This window comes from Cyprinodon variegatus, unplaced genomic scaffold, assembly GCF_000732505.1.
Source record: "Cyprinodon variegatus isolate N-32 unplaced genomic scaffold, C_variegatus-1.0 Scaffold243, whole genome shotgun sequence".
Taxonomy (NCBI): domain Eukaryota; kingdom Metazoa; phylum Chordata; class Actinopteri; order Cyprinodontiformes; family Cyprinodontidae; genus Cyprinodon; species Cyprinodon variegatus.
Genome location: NW_015150696.1, coordinates 548287 through 566409, shown reverse-complemented (window position 1 = coordinate 566409; position 18123 = coordinate 548287). Strand labels below are relative to the sequence as shown.

Sequence of the window (18123 nt, the reverse complement as noted above, 5' to 3'; positions counted from 1 at the left end):
GCGTGTCACACGGCTAATTTAAAGCGCAGGCAGTGAAAGGGATTATCCTACAGGTCAAAGTTCAACTCAAAGCTTGCCAAACATGCTCAAAGTATGGATCTACACTGTTTCAATTCAAATACTTTGTTTTATATCACACTTCTGAAACTTTAATAAAGGATTACGTATGGATATATTCATCAAGTTGGCATGAGAAGTAGTTTTTTCTTTTTGCTTTGCTGTTTTTTTTTGTGGCAATAAAATACTACTGATCATCACTATTTACTTACATTTATTCTGTGCGTTGTTGCATTTTCTTTAGACCACGCAAGAAAATATAGAGGAGGACCTGAGATGCATGAACTCCTACAGTTCAGAATGTCTTATTTTCACATTTATTTCGTTTATGGCCAAAGGGGATTTAAAACAGGGTTTTCCTTTTTGATCGGTTAAGGAGTAAATCTGATTAAAGGCTCAAACTGCTGATTCTGTTAAAAAAAAATTCTTTGTGAATGCATGTGTGGAACAGACATTTTTATAGGACAAAAACAAAACTAAACAATGAAACCAGTTGAGGGATTCTCATGATGTCACCATCCATGCATGGTTGTGGACTGGAGTTTTGACTGACTTGCTGTTTCCTCGCCCCCCCTTTAAATGCTTCGGCCCCCACCCTGTGCAGTACTCCAGTGAAGACATGGAAAGTCATTAACAAGTGCCCCCTTTGTTGCCGGACAAACACAGATGGTATTTGGCTCACGCATGGGGGATTAGCTGAACTCTGGGCAAGCCACGGAAGTAGGCAAGCTTTTTACAGAGAGCACCAGACTCTGTGGGTGTTGATCTATTTATTAAAGTGCAGCTCAGAAAGAGTTAATTCAGGATATACTAATCTGGAATCTGCTCATAAGACGGGAGAGCACCAGTTTCAGAGTTAAGGAAAAGGTTCGCACAGTTTGCTCTGTGGAAATGTTGAGCTAATAACTATGTAAAGGTTCACCATGTGTTTGGAGGAGGAAACACACCTCAACCCACCCTTAGGTACTGTGGGGTTTTGCAAAACAGCGGGGGAAGTTAGGACGGAGAACAAACGGGGGTTTGTTCTCCGGATGGGGTGCTGACTGCAGCACTGACAGGAGGAGTGACCCTCTGCTTTGTTTGAACAACAGGTCAAAGGTAGAGCAATGCCCCGATGCATTGTGTGCTTTGTAGTGTTTGGTGGCGCATTTGGAGCTGTGGAAAAGTCAATCAAATAAATAACTTATAAATAATAATAAGTAACTTTGATGCTTCCTTTGGAAGCTCATTCTGAGAGTAAAAACAAAACAAAAAAAAACTCTTTCATGTGGTGATACTTCTAGTTCCTACCATTATGTGTAGGAGGTGATATGGAGTGCATTTATAGCACTGATATGCTCCAAACGCCAACTGCTTAATGGCGAGAGAGAACACAGTGGGTGGGTGTTTGTTGTCAGCTTGGCTGTGAAAAAAGGTGAAGCACCTGCAGGGTAGGCACACCTGTTCACCATTGAGCCCCTGACCGACCTCATGTGTGCCTCGCAGAGGTGTTGAAAGTGTTTGCGTGCGCTCCTGTCTTGGCGTCAGAGTGGGGAACAATTTTTTTCCATTTCACCATCAAATTGAGGACTGTTTATAGCAAAATAAGGACATTTTGCTGGTCCTAACTTCTTTTATTTAAGATGTGAGATTAGGTTAAGGATATGATTGCACTGTTAATGGTTAGGTTAGAGTTATTGTGAGGGTTAGCATATAGAAAGGGTTGGAAATGACTGAAAATCAATGGAAGTCTTCACATGGTTCTCACTACATGTAGCAAAATAGAAATGTGTGTGCGTGAGTGCTTGGATCAGGCTCCAGCAGCGTCTTGGACGCTAAGGTAAACAGACCACTGACTCACATCAGGATAATGATTTACCTGAATTGTATTCTCCTCACTTTACCACAGTACGTGCGCATAGACACGTGTGCAAACACACTCCTGCAGGGATCTTTTTTAACACTGCAGAATCCAGGAATGTCTGTGCAATGGCTTCAGAGATTTTATGCAAGGTGGTGGTGGGGGGGCAGGTTGTTTTAGGGCTGTTTTGCAGCCTTAACGTGAAACAGTCCAGCTGCTGTTGTTGAGTCTACAAGGAAGGTCAGAGACTCAACCATGCAGGAGTTTTAGTTTAAATAGAAGAAAAACAAGCGCTGTGGTAGCTTGTTTTTTTTTAAATGTTTTTGCCTTCTGCCTTAAAAGTTGAAACAGTGTTTTATTCATTAAGTTGGATGGAGGGAAAAAAGTGAACTTGTTTAGCTTCTAGTTTGTTTTGCTTTGATGAATGGGTCTGATTATTATTATCTGCCTAAATATCCCATCAATGCTGTCAGTGTGGAAAGATATTTGTTCATCGGTTATCTGGTTTGGAAATCAGCGAGTCCTGGGAGACATTTAGGGGAATGAATGTAGCTTTTATTGATGTTATCAAATGTTGCTCATTTAAACCACATATGACTAAGGCAATGAACCAAAGCATTCATGGAAGTGAGTCACCCTTATAATAAATATTCTGGATCGCAAAGTACAGGAGCTAACTGCGGGGATATTTAATGAAGATTTTAGTCTCTGTTTTTTATGGCTCCCCTAGCTGGTATTATGTTTGTTTACCTGTGAAAGGAGGGCTGAAATGACATCTACTTATCTGGCTACAGGTTGGCGTTTTGCAGCTTCTATAGGATAATATTGAATTTTGGTTTGTTTTGATTTCAGGTATTTTTAAATGCTACAGAGGAGCTTGAAGTAAACTTTGTAAATAAAAGCAATAATAAAAGGCGTTCAATTCTGCACTTTTTTTCTCCACCTGCTTAGAAAGGTTAGTTGATGCATTCCCCATTGTATAGTAGGCTGTTTAAATCAGCACAATAGAAGCATTAACATGTTCACTGCCAGTGATTTATTTTTTTCTTTTAGAAGGTTTTTTAGGACTCAGAAGTTTCCTGTTCAGAAGTTTAACATTGCTTTTTTTATATGGGACAAACATTGGCGTCTTATTTTTTGCAGCCACTGTGTTTACCATGCACAGTTTTTTTTTTTGTTGGTTTATTTGTTGGTTTAAAGAATTGTGTACAGCGAGTAGGCAAAAACATGACAATCCATTTTAACTACCAAGGCTGCATTGAGCCGGGTTGTTTTTACTTTTCCATTTCTGTAGATCAGTCATTTTTGAAGGGAGAAATTATCATCTGTAATAGTACAACAGGATCAAAGTGTAATCTAGTATCAAATGCAAATGGAAGTACAGAGAATCTATGTTTTGTAGAGAAACTGTGGTGAAGATGTGTGCAGAAGTTTTATCAAAAAGATTCTGCGTTTAAACTAAACAGATTATATTTATATAATCTGTTTATATATAAGATCCAGATTAGATTTATTAATTTGATAATGAACCTCAAAACTTTTCATATATAGTAAAAGTATTTTGGACAGTATCAACCCCTGTAATTTAATAACATAACCTAATAACTCAATTTGAAAAGTTGCCATTAAGCAAAATCTTTGATTTAAACTGTTCCAGTTATTTTTGCTAAATAAAGGCATTATTTAATGTTTTTTTCAGAAGGGATTAATTGTTTTCTTGATCTGATTTTTAAATCTAAATTTTTGTTGCAATACCTTAAGTATGCTTACTTATTTTCTTTGATGTGTAAATTTCTTGGTCATTCACCTTTAAATCCCAGCAAGGAGTTCAATAAAAAAATGGGTTTACAACTTGTAAGTGATGCATAAATGTTGTTGCATGGTAAAACATGGAAGAGCGTGTGTAACCTATCCCAGAGATGTATATATCTAAGTTTTTAATTGTGTGATTTAGAGCTTAGAATTTGTTGACCTTAACCCTAGTGATACCAAGTGCAACTGGATTTCTATAACTGAGTAATATTGTAAGGTCCAAGGCAATTTTTAAATTAATATAAATATATATATATATATATATATATATATATATATATATATATATATAGGGCAAAAGCTTCCACACTTCTCCTAACCAGGCTTGGTCCCCCAATTATATGTTTGCAACTTAAATTTTTAAGTAATTATTCATTCATTTATTTTTGCTTATTTCTTTACTAGGAAAACACATACCATAGTACGCTCTGATCTAGTAAAACTCTGATTATTTTGTTAAAAGCTTTCTTTTATTGACTGATATAATTCACATATTCTTGCCTCTTCAAAAGTATTGTTTTATAATGTTAGATTGTTAGAGCATTTTACTGCTGTAGAAACTGACAGATGATGGACCAAAGAGGCAGTCAGAACTAGTCTTAAAATGCTTTAAGCCTCAGGCTCCTTTAAAAAGAAAAGCAGTGTCTTACAGGGATTAAAGAGCTAGCGTGTTAAGGTGTTCCTAAGGAGATGTCCATGGATTCGGATAAAATCGCATGTCTATAAATAGAAAGAGACGCTAATCACTGCAGGTAGACGAGACTGGATCCAAGAGTTCAGAGCTAATGAGGTAGAAGCTCTGAATCAGAGTCTGTTACGTGAATGGATTGGGTTGCTGCTTTGGGATTTCCTAGGTAAAGGCTGTGGTTGTCACAGTGACTAATGTCTTCTGAGGATGTAGTTTTTTTTTTTTGTGGTGGTGAGTTTTTACTGCTCATGTAAAGACTGCAGTGGTTTGGATTTTACTTGAAAAGGAGTTTTTTTTTTCTTATCAGTATCAACCCATATGTGCATTCTTTGATGCATTTAACAGCCAGGTCTTGGAATCTTGTTAGATGCACACAGTGCAAATCCCTCCGTTGGTCATTAAATTGTCAATGTTTTGTTTGTTTTTTTAATAGAAGTTTCTTATTTTTGCTTAAATTGATACCTGCATAACATTTGATATTACTTAGTTATTTCTATCATGTAAATAAAAGAAGGCTAAAAAGCGGTAACGGTTCCAAGAATCAGCCCACAAATATTGGCAGCATATATCGGATAGAGTGATGTAATAAAAAAATAGCACTGATCTTAAAACCAGCTATAAACAGCTTCCTCATGACATTATTATACACGTGAGTATAAACGTGAGTCTCTGTAGCTTTTAAATACCTTTAGAGTGAAATAAGTCACAACTAGAACCTTTTCTTTTTTTTCTATTTTTTTTTTTTTTTTTTTTTTTATTCATAAATCTCTTGTATGTTTTTGGTTTGAATGAATTCCAAATTTTAACAAGGACTCCAAATATTTTTCTTATCAGCTTTTTGGTTTAAGCCTGTTTTAAAGAAACTAAGAATAACTAAAACAAGATGAAAGTATTTCCAATCTGCCTCATTTGGAACTGTCCATATTTTAGTTTATCTTGATTTTATAAGAGCCATATTGAAAGGCTGTTTATTTTGCTCAGCTGGGTGTTTCTGTATTCAACATAATTCGCAATTAACCTGAAGAGGCAGGTTCATAAGGAGGGTTTATTTGTATAACTCAGGTTCTCACCTGACGGTGCTGTTAAGGGGTATCTGAAGCTTGTTTAATGCTTTGCCAACCCAAAGATATCTCATTTAACAGTAAGTTTTTGCAAGTTAAATCATTTTTAGTTAGACCGTTATGATTTATATTCCTGTTAAATTGTAAATAATTTTCATTCAATCAAGTTTCTGGTCAGAAAAGGGAGGTAAGATCTCTCTAAAAGGTAATAAACCAAATGAGTATCAGTTAGGACAAAGAAACTCCAATGGTTTTATTTATTTTTTCATAAAAGCATAGAATGTGAAATAGTATTTATGTTCTTCTAAGGAATCATTGGAAATATCTTTGGGATTATGGATAATTGATTGGCTTAAATTCTTAAAAAAACAACATAAACCAAAAAAAAAACAGCGAAAAAACGTAAAATACTAAAGTTCAAATTTGAGAGATTTATTTTATTATTATTTAAAAGTATGATTTATAGATCTGAGCATTCTTAAAGGTGGCCTTTTCTTTCTGAAGATTAGAATTACAGACGAGCTGAAGGAATAATGCTAATCGCACAGCCCCTAGCCCTCCCTGGAAACCGATCCAGCTTCATGTAGAGCAAAATGAGAGCAGACATTCACCACAAAGACCTGTCAGGCTGCCAAAAAGCTTTTTTATTTTTTTAATTCCCCCCTTTTTTGCCTTTGAAGAAAAGACATGCCAGGGGCTTAGTGGAGACAGACAGCGTTGGTTTCATGTTGTTCTGTGGCTTTTGTCTGAGCTGCAGGAGTCCAAAGTCACAGGTGTTAATGCTCCGTCACTTAAACCAGACCCTCCCCAGTCTACCAAAACACTAAGGACCAATGCATCACACCCTCATCAGCCGGGCATCCAGCCAGACACCAAAGAATCACTATCTGAAACAATGGAGCCCCCTTAATTTGCCATTTATTTCATATTTTACAAAAAGAGAACCTATGTATATTAAACAAATTGGATGATTTCAACTATAAATGTTTTTCTATGTTTCAAATTGATCTGGGTACTTTAACTGAAACAAAAATTTATATTTAATGATAGATGTTAATCTGCCAAACCCCAAAGGGAACTTGTAAAGTAATAGACCTGTTCTAATAAGTTCTTCCTACTGTAAATGAATGAGTTGCAATTGCCTTTTTTTGTACAAATATGTAACGTTTAGATGCAGGAACGTTAAAATCTAACTGAGAATTAAAAATAAGGATGGACTGTATTTATTTTCAAACATTGATACAGAAAAAACGGATGCATTAGGTAAAAAGCCACGTATGGCATCCCCTCCTGCAGCATCATAGCAGAATCTGATGTACAGTCCTGATCCCAATCAGCCAAAAGCTTAAGTTGTTTGAATCAGATATTAAGATCTTTCCTTTTTCTTTTACTTACTATAAATGCTTTAGATAATTTGAATAGTGGTTCATTTGGATATATTTGGTAAATACTTAAACACCTGTTTACAGAGCATGCACCCATGATGACCCATTCAGACTGAGATGTGAGCCATATTGTTCATAGTCTGCTTTCTTTCAATGCCACAGGAGTACTGAAGGACTACCTGCGTGAACTTCCCTACCCTCTGATCACCAAGCAGCTGTACGAGGCAGTGCTGGAGACTATGGCCACCAGGCCTCTCAAGATGGGAGCTTCTGGGTGTGAAAACGATCAGGCAGACTCAGAGTATACTGTGAGTCTGTTGGAAATCCTGCCGGAGGTGGAGAGGGTGAGTTAACAATATTCCTGTGACTTTGCTGCTTTCCTACACTTTAATGGGGGGAAAAAATACATTTTAATATGAAGCTATGAAAACGTTTACACTGGCTTCACTACTGGCAGTTGTGGAATGATGACATTGCCTAAGATTACTACCGTTGTAGTGACATTACGCACGTTTACCACATAATGATAATAACAGTGCTATGCTGTCTGCAGAGATGTACCTGTTGTTTTTTGGGATAAAATGTGAGGCTAATTACTTGACATTACTGCTTACTGACAATATATCTAAGAGACTAGAATGTTCAGATTATTATAACCTATAAAAAGTCAGTTCTTTTTTGTGGGGGGGAGTAACTCTAAGGCAGGATCCTGCAACTATCATGTTTCTTTGTGTAGTTGAATTATTTTCTGTTTTTTTTTTTTTTAGAACAAAAAAAATAACTTTTATAAATTGTTGCACAAAAGCTCAAGTTCCTACAATATTCATATTCCTTTAAAAAAAAAAGGCATCTGTCATTCAGACACCCTTCTTAGTCTAGACATAGGTAGAATAAAGAGGCTTGCCTACCAGCTCTGCTATTAAGCCTCTATCTGTCTCCTTGACCAGTTTCCATCACATTTTCTCGTTAATTAATTAGTTAGTATTTGGGGTCCTTCTTCTAACCTTTCTGAAACAATATCAATTCCTTTCTAACAGGGTCGGAATGGGACTACTTTTCAGCCCTGGAGTTTCACGCCTCATACAGGCCCATTTAGGACAATGACCTATCACTGTTAAAAACCATGAAATTGTAAACTAATGGGTTAAGTCTACTACATCACAATGTATTTCTAAAATACTTCTTATGCAGTAAAAGCTAAGGTTGCTTCACAATACATATTTATTACAAACATTATTGTTTATAACCTTTTTAGCAGATTCAACATTCTTTTGAAATAAGTGTTCACAGATATCCAAACCTTCAAAGTGAAATAAAATAACTGGAAATATTAATATTTCACACTTCATCCAGTTAACTAGACTCTCATTTAATTGCATCATAAAATAAATAGTAATCTTTAAAGATTGAGCACATTCGATATGGAAAACAAATTTGAACTTAACTAAGATATTTCAAGGGGTAAATATTCAGATTTATTTCATAATTCCTAATTTTCCATTTCACATTTGGGATTTTACCATGGGTTTTAATGCTAAGAAATATAACAGGTAGTTTATATGGCTTGGGTATAGAAAGTTATATAACATTATATTATGCACCACATCCCCACAAAATGCAATGAGTTGATATTTAACGTGTTCAGTGGCTTGCAGGCAAAGTTCAGCATCTTGCCTTACCCGTTTTATCGATGTTTTTGCACATTTCAAACTTTAAGCTTGTTATACTAAAAAGCTGCCAACTGTTGTACATTTAGCAGTGTCTGTTTCTTAGACTTAGCCAACTTTTATTGCCATTTTTTATACACAGAGTGTATACAACACGAAATTTTGTTTTGTACAGCTTTCAGAACATTTCTACTCTTTAAAGTGCAGCAGTGATCACATAAACAGTGTTGGAGAAAAAAAAAAAACATTGTGCAAACATGCATTGATATGGAAGTTCAGAGCGATAAATATATATGGCGTAAATATGCAGTAATATTCCAGAGCTTTCCTCTTTTTAATTCTAGTTTTCTCCATGCCACTCTTGCTCTCTTTACTCTCCAACTGTCAGACACCAGTGACCGACTGAGTGCACTAACGTGTTACGTCAGGGTGTGCAGAGAAAAACAAAAAGCTGCCAGTGTAGGCGGAGGCGGCTCAGGGGTCGCGGTAGCAGAGCAAGAGATCCACTCATGGCTGAACACTGGCATAAAAAAAATAAATAAATGGCCTGAAATTTCGGCCTTCTAACCTGTCTGCAACTATGGCCTGATTTCAGGGATTCAGAGATGATTAAGGTTCATCAAATTCACTAGAAAGAATAAGAAGAATGTAAGAATAAATCAGAGGGGGCTTTGGCAATCAATTGAATGCATCTTTTTAAAATTTAATTTTATTTTTTTCAGGCCTATTGAGTTTTTGGTTAAATTGTTAAGGATGTTTGGCAAATTTTTACCTTGCAAAATGTATGTACACTTTTTAGTTCCACTGTGTCCTGTTCCTGCAACAGATTAACTTGATGAAGAAGAGGCTTTGCTCTGATACTCCTCAGCTGCTGACAGTGGTAATACTGCAACTACTAATCAGCATAATAACATGCCTTATTTGTCCACCCTTATGTGTGTGTCTGCATCAGATGACTTTGCGGAAGCTTCTCGACCACTTGAAGCTGGTGGCGTCCTACCAGGAGATGAACAAGATGACATGTCAGAACCTGGCTGTCTGTTTCGGGCCGGTGCTGCTCAGCCAACGTCAGGAGGCGTCCTACCATACCAACCGCGTCTTCATCGACTCAGAGGAGCTGGCCAGCGCACTGCACTTCAAAAAACACATTGAAGTCTTGCACTACCTGCTGCAGCTCTGGCCAGGTGAATCCTCCATCCTTTCATTTTTTCATTTTGGTCGATTCGTTTCCATCTAAACTGTGTTGCTCTTTTTTTTTTTTTTTTTATTTATGGAGTAGTTTTACAAATTGTTACCAGCTTTGTGGTCTGGCTCTACGGAGAACTGATGTGGGACTGGGCTGCTTTGATCCTTGAAGGTTACAGAGTGGCATGAAAGTTGCTGATAGCCACTGGCCACCATCTGCTGGCTTTTCTGAGATGAAACTCTCCACAAGGGCTTTATCGTGGTGGGCTGAGCCAATCAGAGCCAAGCCAGGAAAGCCAAAATAAACCTAATTTATGAGGCGTATCCCCTCCTCTCTATGCTAAACCAGTCATCCAGCAGCGGTCCACAGCACCAGCTTTCCTCCCTGTAGCTCATTTGTCAGCCTTTACAGCTGCTTCTACCAGCTGCAGCTGTCTTTTATAAAATATGAAGGAACTAAAAAGATTATTTCAGAAAGCACTTTAAAATGTTCATGATAAAAGCTAATAGCTTTGTTTACAGAAACTTTAACAGGATATACAAAACTACAATCATAATGCTTATTAAGTGCTCTTAAAACAACAGTATTTTGGGGGGTTTTGAAATTTTATTTATTAGTTCCTATAATCAGCTAAATAAAAACTTAATGAATGATGCAGGTTGCTTTTGAATTTAACATACATCTATTTTTTAACTACAGTTTTCCTAAAAGCCTTTCTTAGATCACATCACGGAAACTTAATGTTAAACTAAAATGTTTAATTTTTGACAGACTGTCCCTCCATATAGCCGCCACCCTTTGAATCCAACTCTGAGCTAGCTTTGTTTTAACAGCATATTAAATAATTTTTTAATACTTTGTGTTTCATAGGTTTATTGCTAATGAGAGTAATGTTGATTTTCATCACAGTGAACTAGAAATATGTGGAAAAAAGCAAGAAAAGGTTAACAAAAGGCTGCTGAGAATACAGTCAAAAAGCAAAAACATAAATAAATATAAATGATGACATTATAGGTAATGTTGAAATAACACAATAGATATTTTTGCTTCATGTGTTGAGTATTTATATATTTTTGGTCATTAAAATAGAACAATAATAAAAAAAACTGAAAAGGAAGAAGAAAAAAAGCAAATCCAGAATTGAAGCCTGTGTGGATGGCAAGAAACATCAGAGACATTTGAAATATTCCAGAATAAATCCTATTATTTTAAGGGTCTATACATATGAAAAGCTATTAAAGGAGTTAGCTGCAAGTTTTAGACTAAGAAAATTCCTGCGATGAGTTTCTGGTCTTTGCTGATGCAGCCTGGCTACCGCCTGTAATAACTTTTACAAAAAGCTTTCATTCCAGGTTCCAGCCTTTGTTTACACCCTTACCTCCTATCCATCCTCTTCCCCAGAACGGACTGGAGGACGCCTGGACTGTAATTAAAGACATTCCAGACTTAACCTTACCCTTCAGCCCCCGGAGCTTCACCCTAACATTTCACAATCATTATGGGATATTTTCAGCCGCCACTTCACGCCTCTCACACACATACCAACCTCCTCCAAAGCAAAATGGCTCAGGCCTCTGCTGCACGTGTTTCAGGGCAAAGGCAGGGGCATCCGACGGCCGCTGGTGGGAAGACACAGAACGAGTGAAAGGCTGATAAAGCTGATGGACAGCTGTTCATTGAATGTGTGATATAGTTTTTTTATGTTTGAGAGGTAGAACGGGCCGATGTAGCGTGAGGATGGCATGTGTAGTAGTGTTGGTGTGCATTAGATTAAAGTAATTCCCTTTTTAAGCTCGAACATTCTGCTGTTCAAGTGCAGACATGGTCATAACTTTTAGAGTCCCTCTCCAGTGTACTAATTTTCCAAGTGGTTTAAAATAATTTGAAGTAAGTCTTTAAACTTAAAATTAAGATTTACTTTTTTTTTCTCAAAATTAGATATAATTGTAAAGACAATATTCAAGAATATAGAAAGAGTTGAAATGATGTATTTAACAAAAATATTTTTCTTTAAAAATTATGTATTTTTTGGGGAGAAGGGGCCTAGTGGTTAGGGCATTGCTCTTGGGTTCCAGAGGTTCTTCCATGACTGCCAGTCTGGGTCCCTGAGCAAGACCCTTAACCCCACACTGCTCCCCGGGCGCTACACAATGGCAGCCCACTGCTCCCAAAGGGGATGGGTTAAATCCGGAGGTGAATTCCTCCGGTGTGAGATCAGTAAGGTTACATGGGCAACAGATAACAAGTTATAGCAAAAAAACTGTTAAAAACCAGCAGATTTCGTCATAAAAATATGTGCACAAAGATTGAAAAAGAATGGGGTATTTCTACTGTCTAATTTTCTGCAACATAAAGACAGAATAAGTAGCTTTTCTATGAAGTCCTGGCTTTGCTTTTTTTTTTAATTTCTTCTGGTAATAAAAGTTTACATAACTGCACACTAATATCGATCTCCAATCAAAAAATATTATTTGAAATATTCAGAAGATAGTGTTAAATCTTCCACCATTGAAGCATTCAAAAGGCTTGGATTAAGGGAATTTCTATCAGTGCAGATAGATAAAACTCTACAAGGTTTAAAACAGGTTAGACCAAGGGAAGTCATTTCAGAAATTTAACCATCTTAAATGCGACCTTTAAAACTGTACAAGTATTGAAAAACAAACTGCTAATTTTTGGTTGTAATTGTAATAACAAAGTGTGAAAACTCAGACCCTAATGGTTTGCTGAGGCACTTTTTTAGTTTTTTTCCCAGCATCTGTCATTTTGATAAGAGTCTCTGCATCTTGACTTGGCAAGATTTTACAATTTTTATTAGCAAAACCACATAATTATTTGTCTTATGACTGCTCTATGTATTTAAAAGTCTATTTTTTTTTATCCTTCTCTAAATTAAGCATTTTATTCATGTCATTGGTGAGTCATGTCTAAAACTGAATAGGGAAGATAATCTCTCCTTCAGGGGTGATTGCTTTAGTCTTTAGCCTCAGGAATGCTGCTAGGTATGCACTATTGTGGTGATTGAGCCAAAAGCTGACATGTTGCAGAACTCATCATTACTGCCCTGAGACTACTGGAAAAAAATGTTACAAAAAGAAAAAAAACATCAGTGAATTTTGGTCCTAACTGTATTTTGTTCCTTTTCAAGACCGTAAGAAATGGGTACACTGAGAAAAAGACAGACAGGTAATCACACTGAGCTAGCTGTGTGTGATCGCTCACTCTTCCCTCACCTTATATATTTTTTTTTCTATAACCACCAAATGGGGATCGCTTTGGTCAATTTTTAAGTTTAGCTCAACTGCGGTTAAACGGTACGATTGGCTGGGAACAAAATCACAGCGTGTGGTGGTGTGATTTCAGCATGCGCCCGAGTTGGCATGTTCCTTCACTTTATAATATTTCTGCTCAGATACCTTTAAACTGTTGTAAACTGTTCCTCAATGCCATATTTTTTCATCATAAACAAAATTAGACTTTATAGAAGTTTTTTGATTTGTTTTAATTTTGCTCTGGATGTTTTTTTTAGTGCAAAATCAAGAAAATTCATTATTTATTTTTTTTAAAGTTAAACCAAGTTTTCTTCTTTTTTTTTAACTTTTTGGGAAAAAAAATCAATTAAAGCTGAAGTACTTTTGCCTTATTTGCATTGAAATAAAGGAAGGCAACACACTAGGCAGCAGTATGTAAGGAACCATATTGGACACAAAGCTAAGCCTTTTCCCTCTAAATCCTTATTATTTTTTTATGATTTCTGATTATTGTCTTAAATCAGTTCCATTATGAATCAGGCTAAATAAGATTTTCTGTAAGATCTTAATCACTATTTCTTTGCATGTCTGACAGGGCTTTCTAAAAACTGTGTCTAATCAAATAACGGCAGACTAATTCCAGGCCCGTACTTGGTCATCTCAATACATTAGAATGTGATTGAAAAATTGACTTAGGTTTGTTTCAGTAATTCAACTTATAAACACACTGTTTTATTTTCTGTTTTTATTTCTGTTCATTTCAATGATAATGGATAACGGTTCATAAAAAAAGATTAAATATTACATAAAAGCAATAAAAACGATTGTTGATGCAGAAATTTTGACTGTGACGTAAGAGAACTCTGTATTTGGTTGAGCCTTTTTTTCATGAATCGAAACATCTTTGCAACATGGCTTGGATAAGATCAGCCTTAGTTGTTTTGGAGCCTAGGTTACGTTAATAGCCATCTTGGGCTGTTTAGTGTTATTTTAGGTCATTCATCCTGCTCTTGACCAAACCCCCCATATTGTTGTTGGGGTTTAGATTAGTTGAGGTTGCTGACCAATCAAGCAGTTATAGCACAGTTATTAAACAAGGAATTGGTAGTTTTGTCCCATGAAATTGGCATGTCTATTAAGCTGGTTAGTGAAGGGGAAAATGAAAACAACGCAAAACCTAAAGCTGCTTTGATTCTGTGTCTCAGCATTTCCCCAGACTCTGAAAACATCAGAATTTAATAATTAAATGCAATATTTTATTGAATCTGAGATAAAAAAAGGATCTCTACACAAAAGTCAAGTCTTTTATCTCCTAACCCCAGATAAGATGTCATCTCTCATTCAAGAGTGGCTTAAGACCGCTCTTAAGCAACAGTTGTGACATCTGGTGTTCAATGACTCCAGTATTCGTCCACTGCTTGTTAATCTTTTCCAAATTCTTGAATTATCTTTGCTCCTAAAACATCTTAAGGAAAGGCAGATATCATCCAAGCTGCTTATTTACAGTTTTTTTTAACCATCATTTGTATTGCACTTTCCATAAACATACATTAAATGACCTGCTTCTTTAACAATGAGCTGTTTTTATGGCTTACCCTCTCTATGAAAACTATTAATCAGCCTCTGTTGGACAAGTCAAGCCAAGTTACCGCTAAGAATTATCCAAATATTCTGAGAAACTGAATTTCCAGCTCAGCCATTATCATTAAAATTAACAGAAAACAAGATATTTCTGTCCCCATTGAAGTTACTTTTATGGAGTTTGGAAGCTTATCTTTATAAATTGAATTACTGAAATAGATTAAATTATTGAGCTGCGCCTTTAATTCATTGATTTCTGGGTATTGAAACGAATCAGGCATGTTATCTGTCATTAAATTTTTTTTAAACTCAGTTAGAATCTAATTTAGTTACTTTCTCTTCCGTCTCTCTCACTGTAGTTGTGGACCCAAATGAACAAGGCTCCCCTCAGCCCCCTGCAGCCTCTCTGGCTCCGGCCTCCTTCGACCTTCTGTCAGCCCCTCCTTTGAGACGTAGAAAAGAGCGCCCCCAGTTTCTAAACCTCAGCGAAGCAGAGATAGCGGGTGTTCTACGACCCAAACCGGGACGCCTGGACAGCCCCAGCAACAGATACGCTGGTGACTGGAGTGGCTGTGGTGAGCGTTATTTCCCCTCTGAAATGCTGCTGCCTCCCAGCAAAGAAGAGGCAGACTACGATGATGTGCCTTCTGAGGATACGGAGGTGGTTGAAGAGGTTCAGGAGAAGGACACAGCTGAAGAAGATGAAGAGGAGAAGATCCTCTGTGATCCTGTCTTGGAGAAAGAATCTGGAAGAGAGGAGTTGGTGAAAAAGGGCGAAGAAGAAGAGAGAGAGAAAGAAGGCGACAGTGATAGCTCAATTAACAGGCAGGCTTCTGAAGAGGAGGAAGCAGAGGAAACAGTGTTTAACCATATCCTGCCGACTCGGTTGCCTAAGGAGCACACTTACCAGGCTTACATGAAGATCCAGGACATCAGTCCTGTTCTGAGCAACAGGGTGAACCTGAGAGACCTGCAGGAGAGCATCGACACTCTCATAGGCAACCTGGAGCGAGAGCTCAATAAGAACAAGCTCAACGTTGGATACTGACTACTATACAGGCACATACATATCCATTTGTTGACTCATAAACACAGGTGAGGTTTTTGGGGAGGACCTACTGTACTGATCAAGGTGCTTCACTAATAGTCACAGTGTTTCCACAGTCTTGTGGCTTGTGGTGCTGCTGTAATAAATTACAAGGTGAGAGAAGAAGAAATGAAACTTCGAGGGCACTTCTACAACTTCTACCGTATCCACAGGCATTCCATTGTTTTTTGTTTTGTTTTTTTTCCTCGGTTTTTCGTGTCTTCCATCGTGTTTGAATTGTTTGTATTATTCCTGGTTTGTTCCATTTTGTTATTGTTGTTTTTCTTCTTATTAGAAGAATCCATTGACCCCTCAAGGGTTTAAAAGGTGCCTTAATTGTGTGAAGGTGGTGCGTCGAGGATAATCCACCCTGTATGAAAACATGTTATCTTCTGAGGGACTGATTTAAGACAGTCCTGTGCAGGTTTTGACCCAAGTATTAGCTTACTTTGAGATATATTAAATGGTTTCTCAAATCAATATGCAGCACTGAGCATGTATTGATGCCCTTCTCAAAAACTTGCCTATGTAACGTGAGAGGATTGAATGAGTCATGTGACGTAGAGCACCACTTTACAGCAGTCCTCTTAAACATGAGAGCTAACCCTAAAAAGTTTTTTGGCAGCAAAATAGATATAATGCTTTACTGATCAGACATATATTTAGTTATCGGATGTAGGATATAATCTAGAGGGGTGAGTGGGACCTTTACAGAAAAAAAAAAGAAAAAGTATAGGGTGCTACATTAGGAAGTTACAGGTCTAGCGCCCCTATTGGCTAAAAGTTACACAGCACTGCTTTAATGGACATAATCATGGATTCCAATAAAAAAAAAAAAAATTTGCAGCAGGTAAAAACCCACCTCCTTTTGCACTAAGCTGCGCTACACCTTAAAAATTTCCTACACTCTTGATGCTTTCAGAATCAAGTGCTAGAATGAGTGTCAGTCTTTTTGCAAGTGAATAAAGTTGGCTGGATAATGTAGTTGCAACATTCAAATTTGATCTGAACACCCAGATATCTAACAAAAAAATAGTTCAATTTGATTTATTCATAAAGCGCCAATTCACAGTATAGTTTTCAAGGCACTTTATATAGTTAATTTGAATCATACAGACTGATTCCAAGTGAATTCCTTACATTCCAATTGATCTTGGCTGCCAAGCAATGCAGCAAAATTCAGTTTATCATTCAAATAACGTTAAATAAGCAGAGAATAATTAATGAATAACTAAACAGAAACCGGTCTTAATATCAAAATCTAAGGTGTTGTCAAATTGTTCCAGTGTAGCCATATTTTACTGCCTGTTTTAAGTTTTTGGAGAAACGTTTTCTTTTATTAATGTTGATTTCCTTCTCAATACGACTGAGAATTGTTCTGTCGAGGTATAAAAATATCATACAACAATGATGCACTTATAAGGCAGGAAGTGATGTCGTCCTTCTTTATAGAGATAAAAAAAAAGAACTTGTGATTCGTATTACGTGAGAAAATGGTTAATGATGAATAGAAAAAAACATGATGTTTTTCTTATTAAACATCTCTCATGTTTAAGGTCAAGCAAGCTTATAATAGCTATTTTAATATAATTGATTTCTTATTAGATGGGGATTTGGACACATTTTTTTGGTAAATAGAAATAAGTTGCAGTAAGAGAGGATAGTTTTGCCATGCTAGTTTTAGCTTAGTGTGAAAACTTGAGCTACATGGTCTCATTTAGGTATAACAAAAATCTTTCTGACACAAGCTAAAATGAATGTGTGGATGATCCTCTGTCCACAATACAAGACAATAAGCTAAATAGTTAAAGAGATGACAATAATATGATTTTTCTGTTGTGAAATTTAGCAGCCCTTATCGTGTTGGCGTTTGTTACCTTGCTGCCTAAAGCAACTAAGGTTTTCAGCAATCCAGGGATTCAGAATGATCAGTATTTAATCTATATGGATATGTATATAATTATTAAAAATCTTGGAGTATATTATTTTTTCATCCTATATTTGAATGGTGTATTAAACAAACAACAACATAAAACTTCTGATGACCTTGTAGTGTTTATGACAGTCAGTAACCTAAATCTCCCTTTGAGCTACCTGTACACATCTTAATGTGCTGGACTGATGGTACAACTTTAGCTGTAAAATACAAGATCGAGCTAATGGTATTGTTATTTTGTGTACATATTTGAGATAATCTGTGCCCTTGGTGTGTTTATTTTGTTTTGTTTTTATGGTACTGAACGTTGCATGGTCAAAAGCTTTACCAACGTAAGCAAGGCTCTTTCTCATCTGCCATTAAATTTCATATTTATGTGTAAAATAAGACTATTTTATTATACAAGCATATTTGTTTGAACACTTGTTACTTCGACGAACTGATGATTGCATTAAATTTTCATCCAAAGGACAATGAGGCAGATTGATTCGATCTGATGCACATATTTTAAAATAGTAAAATTATAGTAGCATAGTCAAAAAGTGACATTATTACTACATATATATATATAT

The 18123-nt window shown here is 36.5% G+C and overlaps 1 protein-coding gene across 2 annotated transcripts in view; it reads left to right on the top strand.

The window, feature by feature from the left end:
- Positions 1-18116, top strand: part of syde2 (synapse defective 1, Rho GTPase, homolog 2 (C. elegans)) — a 52854-nt gene extending 34738 nt beyond the window's left edge. For both annotated transcript variants that reach the window (XM_015381855.1, XM_015381856.1), the window contains exons 6-8: positions 7006-7187; positions 9463-9694; positions 14888-18116. In XM_015381855.1, coding sequence (XP_015237341.1) covers positions 7006-7187; positions 9463-9694; positions 14888-15576 — 1103 coding nt within the window. In that variant the 3' untranslated portion in view covers positions 15577-18116. The remainder of the gene's footprint in view (positions 1-7005; positions 7188-9462; positions 9695-14887) is intronic.
- The last annotated feature ends 7 nt before the right edge of the window (positions 18117-18123 follow it).